The sequence below is a fragment of the Nicotiana sylvestris genome, chromosome 6 (genome assembly GCF_000393655.2).
Source record: "Nicotiana sylvestris chromosome 6, ASM39365v2, whole genome shotgun sequence".
NCBI classification, from domain to species: Eukaryota; Viridiplantae; Streptophyta; class Magnoliopsida; order Solanales; family Solanaceae; genus Nicotiana; species Nicotiana sylvestris.
This window is the reverse complement of record NC_091062.1, coordinates 627,537-635,402: the sequence shown is the minus strand read 5'-3', so window position 1 is coordinate 635,402 and position 7,866 is coordinate 627,537. Positions and strand designations below refer to the sequence as shown.

At 33.8% G+C, this 7,866-nt stretch overlaps 1 protein-coding gene across 1 annotated transcript; it reads left to right on the top strand.

The window, feature by feature from the left end:
* Window positions 1-4,467: 4,467 nt before the first annotated feature.
* On the top strand, window positions 4,468-7,586 carry LOC104244462 (tetraspanin-8-like). Its single transcript, XM_009799884.2, has 2 exons — window positions 4,468-5,189; window positions 7,011-7,586. Exons 1-2 carry the CDS (start codon window positions 4,479-4,481, stop codon window positions 7,311-7,313), a joined length of 1,014 nt encoding a protein of 337 aa, XP_009798186.2. The 5' UTR covers window positions 4,468-4,478; the 3' UTR covers window positions 7,314-7,586.
* The last annotated feature ends 280 nt before the right edge of the window (window positions 7,587-7,866 follow it).

Sequence of the window (7,866 nt, the reverse complement as noted above, 5' to 3'; positions counted from 1 at the left end):
AGCAACAACAGCCTTGTATATCGCTGTACATCTACCTCCGCTGACTCGTCGGTGATAGTATGGTGGATCTGCACCAGGTGGTCTCTAATGGGGACCAACTGTATACGACTGGACCCAGACGCTACCTCCTCGTCTTCCGGCATGAAACCCGCGAGCATGTGCAGCATATCCCAATATGCCTGCCGCGAATAATATCTCATGGTCGTAGGTAGTAAAACTGGCAAGCCGTCAGCGGACAACCCATATAAAATCTCAGCGTCCTGGAGTGTGATGGTGACCTCGCCGATGGGCAAATGAAAAGTGTGCGTCTCCGGTCGCCACCGCTCAATCAAGGACGTGATCAAAGCATAGTCGATCTGTATCCGGCCAATCCTAATAATCCTATATAATCCCATCTCCTCCAGGTAATGGACCACGCGGGGATATAGAACGCGGGGAGTGACTCAAAAACTCCCACAATAGATCCACTCTCCTGGCCCGGAAAGTCTGCGTAAGCAACTGTCCGTCCCATATATACTCGGATCTATGCTGGGGCTGTAGGGCTGATAGATCCAACGTCCGAGGGCCGGGATGTATAGTCACGTCCATGTCGTCAACTGTAAATTCATATTTTTAATAACTTAATTGTACAAATTATATATATATATATATACATACACCTATGGGTTCCGAGCTCGATATTTTGAGGCCCAGTGGTACCAAACTATCATTAATAATTATGTATTTTTTTATAATTTAAATTCATATTTTTTAATAACTTAACTGTACATATTACTAATTATGTGTGTTGATACAATTATTAACTTAATTGTACAAAGTTTGCATTTTCAACTACCAGTATAAGATACTTAAACAAAAGGAATTCTAAGCTAAAATACTACACATTACTACGCTATAAGGCTCTAAATTTTACTACGCTAAAAAGATCTATGTTTTACTACCCTAAAAAGGTCTAAATTTTACTACGCTAAAAAATAATCTAAACTAAACATAAACAACAAAAAAATTTAATTGCAAATAAAACACAAAACGGCATGAAAACACATATATATAAATCAGGATATTTTTTTATAAAACACTAATATTAAATTCGGATAAATTTAACATGCTAGTTTAAAAAAAAAAAACACAAACCGAAATAAAACACATACTAATCAAATAATATGCATTATTATAAAAGTTTCAACTTAAAATAAAATCGAAATACCTCGATTTAGAATTTTCGGAAAGCAAATAGATTGAAATTTTGACTTCAGAAGTATGAATCAACAATAATACGAAGCTCTACTCGAATGTGGGACCTACGTTCTATAACTTTTATGTGACGGGGGGACCCAAATTTTTTTTTTTAAACGTGGGCAGCGGGTGGGGGACCATGAAGAAAGAGGAGTAAAATAATGAAGAAGAGAACCAGAACGACGATGAAGAAGACGGTTCTATTTTTAAAAATTTATTTATAGCGCTAGGTATTTTGGCGCTATACCTCAGCGTGTCAGCTTTTTCAGTATAGCGCCACAATACTTGGCGCTATACCAGGGGCGTGTTAGCTTTTTCAGTATGGTGCCACAATACTTGGCGTTATACATTAACGGCACAGTTAACGTTAATGTATAGCGCTAAGTATTGTGACACTCTATATAAAATTGCCACATTTTTTTATTATCTTTTTATGTATTTTGAGTCCAAAAGAACCACAATTGGATTCTGGACCCAAAAAACTATAAGATGAGTAATGAACTTTTATATTAGAAAAAAATTACATTTTTCTGGCCAATTCCAGCTTATCTATTTTTCCCACTAACATATTTCAATCGTTAAAACTGACATGTAAATGATTAAATTTAGAAAATTCCAAGCAGATTCATCATATGCTAAAGTTACACGTTACGCTGACTACACAATCGGGTCAACGTCAGAGATGGGACAGTTTCTTAAGAAAAAAGTTATATTTGAAACGAATTTTTTCCTTCCTATACCATATATGAAACTTTATTATCAAATATGTGCATAGTATCTAAATTACCTGCCTAGTCCACATTTTTCCTATAATTTCTGTACCATTCGTTTATTAGGAATTAATAGGGCAAAATTTTCCCTTAATAACGCACGAAAAATCAGGAAAGAATCTTGGGATTGATTGATTCCTCAACTTTAGCTCGACAAATTAGGAATATTCAGCTACTACTAATAGTTTAAGAGTAAATCAGAATATTCTAAAAAGATTTGGCGTAAATCAGATCAAATCATATTCTTCCAGATATTCCTATTTAGGCGTGCTACAATTATGGAAGTAAATATTCTTCCAGATATTTTCCACCATTGATAGCCATCAAAAAGCTTGAAAGCTTTGAATTCAAATTTGGGTTTTCAAAAATCATTATTTGTTTGGATTGGGTGTTGTTGAAAATAATCGGGAATATGATTTGGAGTTTATATCTCAATTTTGAGGGCTTTTGGTGAAGATTAGACTTGGTTTTGACTGAATTTCAGATTGAAACTCGAAGAAGAAGAAGAAGAAGAAGAAGAAGAAGAAGAAGAAGAAGAAGAAGAAGAAGAAGAAGAAGAAGACATATTGCAGAAATTGTAGATTAATTCTGATTGTAGATGCTTTATTTTCTGTTTTCACAAATAAAAACGGCTAAAACTCCTACAAATCTTCTGAAAAAATGTAATTATGTCAAAAATCACAATTATGCTACAATTGGATGGGAATTGGGATATAAAAATTCAATGTACCCAGTTTATAGATAAATTGTAGATTATTTGTATTCTGATTGTAGATGCTTTGTTTTCTGTTTTCACAAATCAAAAACGACTAAAACTTCTACAAATCTTCTACAAAAAACGTAATTACGTCGAAAATGCCAATTACGCTACGATCGAATGGGAATTGGGATATTAAAATTCAATGTAGCTAGTTTGTAGATATTTTGTAGATAAATTGTAGATCATTTGTATTTTGATTGTAGATGCATTGTTTTCTGTTTTCACAAATCCAAAACGACTAAAACTCCTACAAAATCTTCTGCAAAAAATGCAATTATGTCGAAAATACCAATTAAGCTACAATTGAATGAGAATTGGGATATTAAAATTCAATGTACCCAGTATGTAGATATTTTGTAGATAAATTGTAGATTATTTGTATTCTGATTGTAGATGCTTTGTTTTCTGTTTTCACAAATCAAAAACGACTAAAACTTCTACAAATCTTCTGCAAAAAACAATCTACAATTTATCAACAATTTTTCTACAATTTTTGCAATATGTCTTATTCTTCTTCTTCTTCTTCTTCTTCTTCTTCTTCTTCTTCTTCTTCTTCTTCTTCTTCTTCTTCGAGTTTCAATCTGAAATTCAGCCAAAACCAAGTCTAAATCTACACCAAAACCCCTCAAAATTGAGATATAAACTCCAAAACATATTCCCAATTATTTACAACAATACCCAATCAAAACAAATAATGATTTTTGAAAACCTAAATTTGAATTCAAAGCTTTAGAGCTTTTTAATGGTTGTCAATGGTGGAATTGCTGCTCTCTTGTCTCTTTGAAGGTTTATTCTTCTTCATTGAGAAAATTTGAAGCTGAAGGTAAATGTGTGTATGAACTTTGAAGATTTGACTTCAATTTTGATGAACTTTGTTTTTCTTCATTGATGAACTTCAACTGGAGTAAAATGGGGAACCAACTTTGTTGAAGGGTTTCTTCAATTTTTTGTGAATTTAGAGGGAGAATTTGGTTTCAGAAGATGGAAAATGGTAAAAAGAACGTGGGTATGGGTAAAACGTGGGTGAGACTGAGGGGTTAGGAGAGAGAAACATGTAGATTCCTTTAATTAAGGAGTAAAAAATGTACAATTAATTATATCTTAATTAATTATGGTATAGAATTGGTAATTTGGCATATTAAGTGTAATTAAGTCAAACTTTAAACATTGAGGGTAATAAGGTTTCCTATGTGGCATAGGAATGTAAAAATTACTATTTTTTGAAATTATACATGCAACAATTTATATAAATTTATTGTTATCAATTAATTTTGTGTAAGAATATATATCAATTGAAACCTTTTATGTTGATGTTTATAACGTTTGGTTTAAAGGATTTTGGAACATATATTTTTTTTTCCAAATACCGTTTTTCAAACAAATTACACCATCTTGTTTTTATGGGAATTTTGCAAACCTCAAAACTTTTTTCATCAAAACATTAATGATTTTTCTTGTAAAATCACTTATTTTCCTCTTTTTTCTTTTTCACATTGGTTGGTGGAAAATCAAATCAAATAAAAAAAATAAAGGAAGAAAAATTAGCAGCCTAGTAGGACTTGTTCTATTTTCGATTTATCCTTTTTGTCTTCTCCCAAATGATTACGCTAAAAACTCCGAAAAGTCACCGGGACCCACATCACTTCCAACTCTTTTAGTACCTTTCAACCCCACTCGCACAGTCAAACACAGAACTATCACGCGCCACACTAATGACTAAAGACTTCTTCTTTGCTTGTATAAACACCATATCACACCATATTATATACCTCTTCAACCTTCTTACAACGTCACCAAAATCACGCCATTTTTCTACCTCTTCGGTTTCTTCATATCCTCCTCAATTTCTCATCTGGGGTTTGCTCAATTTGTTGAAATCTAATCACTTCTCTTCAAAATATCAATTCTTGATTCTGAAAAAAATGGTGCGTGTGAGCAACAATTTAGTAGGAATTCTAAACATAATCACATTTCTGATTTCAATCCCGATTATAGCAGGAGGGATATGGCTATCAAGACAAGCAAATACAGAATGCGAAAGGTTTCTTGAAAAACCTGTGATCGCACTTGGAATATTTGTCATGTTAGTTTCACTAGCTGGATTAATTGGTTCCTGTTGTAGAGTTTCATGGCTTCTTTGGGTTTACCTTTTTGTTATGTTCTTGTTGATTTTGTTAATCTTTTGCTTCACTATTTTTGCCTTTGTTGTGACTAATAAAGGGGCTGGTGAAGCACTTTCTGGTAAAGGGTATAAAGAGTATAGGCTTGGTGATTATTCTAATTGGTTACAGAAAAGAGTTAATAATCATTGGGGTAGGATTCAGAGTTGTTTGCAGGATAGTAAGATCTGCAAAACTTTGATTGATGATGGGTCTAGCACAAAAGTTGAAGATTTTTACAAGAAACATCTCTCTGCTCTTCAGGTATATATTTAGTAACCTTTTTTATTTGATTACAACCGAGGTAGACTTGGCCGTAGCCCGTAAAGTTGCTTCCATATGACCAAGAGGTTACTAGGTTGAGTCGTGGAAACAGCCTAAGGCTGCGTACAACAGACCCTTATGGTCTGCCCCTTTTCCGGACTCGCGCATAGCGGGAGCTTAGTGCACTAGGCTGCTTTTTAAAAATAAATTTTGATTGGATCATTTTCTTGGTGTAATTTTTGGTACATAATAAATTGAGAGCTTTTGATACATGTATATATGTATGTTTATAATCTGGTTATTATCACTTTGACCATGTACAGTGGCTTTGTTCATACTTTGGACATGACCTTTTAGTAGTTATATACTCCTTCTAAGTATGAGTTTTTCTGGTTTTACTTTTATATAAAGTTGAAAGCCTTTAGATTTTGACTTTATTGTATAAAACAAGTTGGGGCTTTTCCTGTAAAGGTATGCACCTTTTTCAGTTTCTATTAAGTGGTTGATATTCTTGAGTAAAGATGTTGAGAAGCCTTTTTATTCCTTTAAGCAAAGCATCATCTTTTGTGGAATTCTTTTGTGCATCAGTGTAGATGAACCATGAATACTGCATATATTTCGACTCGAAATTTGAGATTTTTTTTTCTTTTTAAGTATTTATTTTGCATACCTTCACTTTTTAGCATATATGCAGTAATGAAAGTTTGATGACTTGAAATAGATCTTTTTTCTGTTCTTTGTTTTTTGCTCGGCTGGACTTGAGTGGATCTTCTTTTGGTTCCATATATCAATTCTGCTTAAAGTTTTTGGAGCAGTTGAAAGGTTACATAGCTTGGTTTTCCTATATAAAATTGATTCCATCATTTTTCTATGAGTAATTTTTGGCACATTAATAAATTGAGAGTTTTTTCTATGCATGTGTATACATGTGTTTGTAATCTGGTTAAGTATCAGTTTTGCTCTAGATCGGCGTTGATTTGGAGGTTGGCCATGTAAAGTGGCTTTGTTCTTGTTCCTTCATTCTTCCAATTCTTCATTGATTAATTGACAATGAATATGAATTTTAGGATATACTCCTTAGTAATGATACTCTGTAGTTATTATGGTTTATTTCATGTATAGTAGAAGGCCTTTAGATTTTGATTTTTCTATAAATACAAGTTGAGGCTTTATCTGTAAAGGTATGCACCATTTTCAGTCATCATTAAGTGGTTGTGGTTCTTGAGTAGAGATGTCGAGAAGCCTTTTTGTTTTTCTAAGCAAAGCATCCTCTTTTATGAAATTTTACCTGTGAATACTGCGTACTCTACGCCTAAAACTTTCGACTCTGAAGTTTACATGAAAGTTTGATGACTTGACTGGAATTTTTTTGTTTTGGTGAGTAGACATATGCAATTTCTGTATATCAGGCAACTGTTCTGTTGCTAAGGTTGTGTATCTATAGAACTAAAAAAATAAAGAAAAGATGTTTGTGTTCAAATAAATTATCATGTCCCAAGGATATCTTTAGATTCATAACTCTTACAGTCCGTTGGCTTACTGATAAAAAGTAACAATAAGCATAAAGTGCTGAAAAATTTGCTTCTATCTCTATTTTTGTTCTATGGTTTTCCCCTTTTTGTAGCCATCAAACAGATGTGCATTTCCTACTATTTGATATGTGATTGAATCTAATGTCACCAGAAGTTCGTGTTATTGCTCCATTGTCCCTTCTCCTCATGACCCCCTCACCCGTCTTGTTAAATTGGGGATGCCCCATTTTGTTTATTTTTCACCAATCTTATTGTTATATATGGTTCCTGACATGTTTAACTCTTGCAGTCTGGTTGCTGCAAGCCATCAAACGACTGCAAATTTGCCTATGTGAGCCCGACCAACTGGACCAGGACTGCAAGTTCATCCTCAACCAATCCAGACTGTGGCCTGTGGAACAACGATCCAAATGTCTTGTGTTACGGCTGCCAATCCTGCAAAGCCGGGCTGTTAGACAATATCAAGAGTGACTGGAAGAGGGTAGCTGTACTCAACATCATATTCCTCGTCTTCCTCATCGTCGTCTACTCTGTTGGATGCTGTGCCTTCAGAAACACTAGGCGTGACGATTCTTATAAGCGTTACCCTTGATAGTGTTACTTCAATCTTATAGTGCTTTCATGATACCCTTTTGGTCAGTTGTCCTGATTTTTGTCGCGTATTATATGGAGTAGAACATTTAGTATGTTCATGTACAGAGTATTTGTTCGACTTTTGTTGGACTAGTTGATTACTTTGGATATATGTGAATTCATACTAATACACGAGTTTGTTGTTTAGAATATGACAATTGGTTGGAGAAAATGAGTGTTTTGTTCCTTGATTAAATCGTGAATTCGTTGAATCTTACAAACAGTTATTTTATTTGGTATGGTGGAGAATTTGGTGTTTCTTGATTTGAACTTGTGAATGGTTGGTTGAGACTTGACAGTCAAGAAGAAAATCTGATCATCTTTAGCTTGTGACAATGGATATCTTCTAAATGAGGCAAAGAAGTTAATGTCTTATGGCCGTTTGTTGTGTTGGAGATGGATAGAGACATGCCAATTGACAGTAGTACCTACCATTTACAATTTGCTATTGTTTTCGTTTATTTTTCTGTTCTACATATCTAATCTGAAGCAAAGTTCCTCTTAGAATATTT

Excerpts from the sequence above, each read along its gene's own strand:
- LOC104244462 (XM_009799884.2), top strand. The coding sequence starts at position 4,479 with ATGACTAAAGACTTCTTCTTTGCTTGTATAAACACCATATCACACCAT. Across the intron at positions 5,190-7,010 it reads AACATCTCTCTGCTCTTCAG|TCTGGTTGCTGCAAGCCATC; the intron begins GTATATATTTAG and ends TAACTCTTGCAG.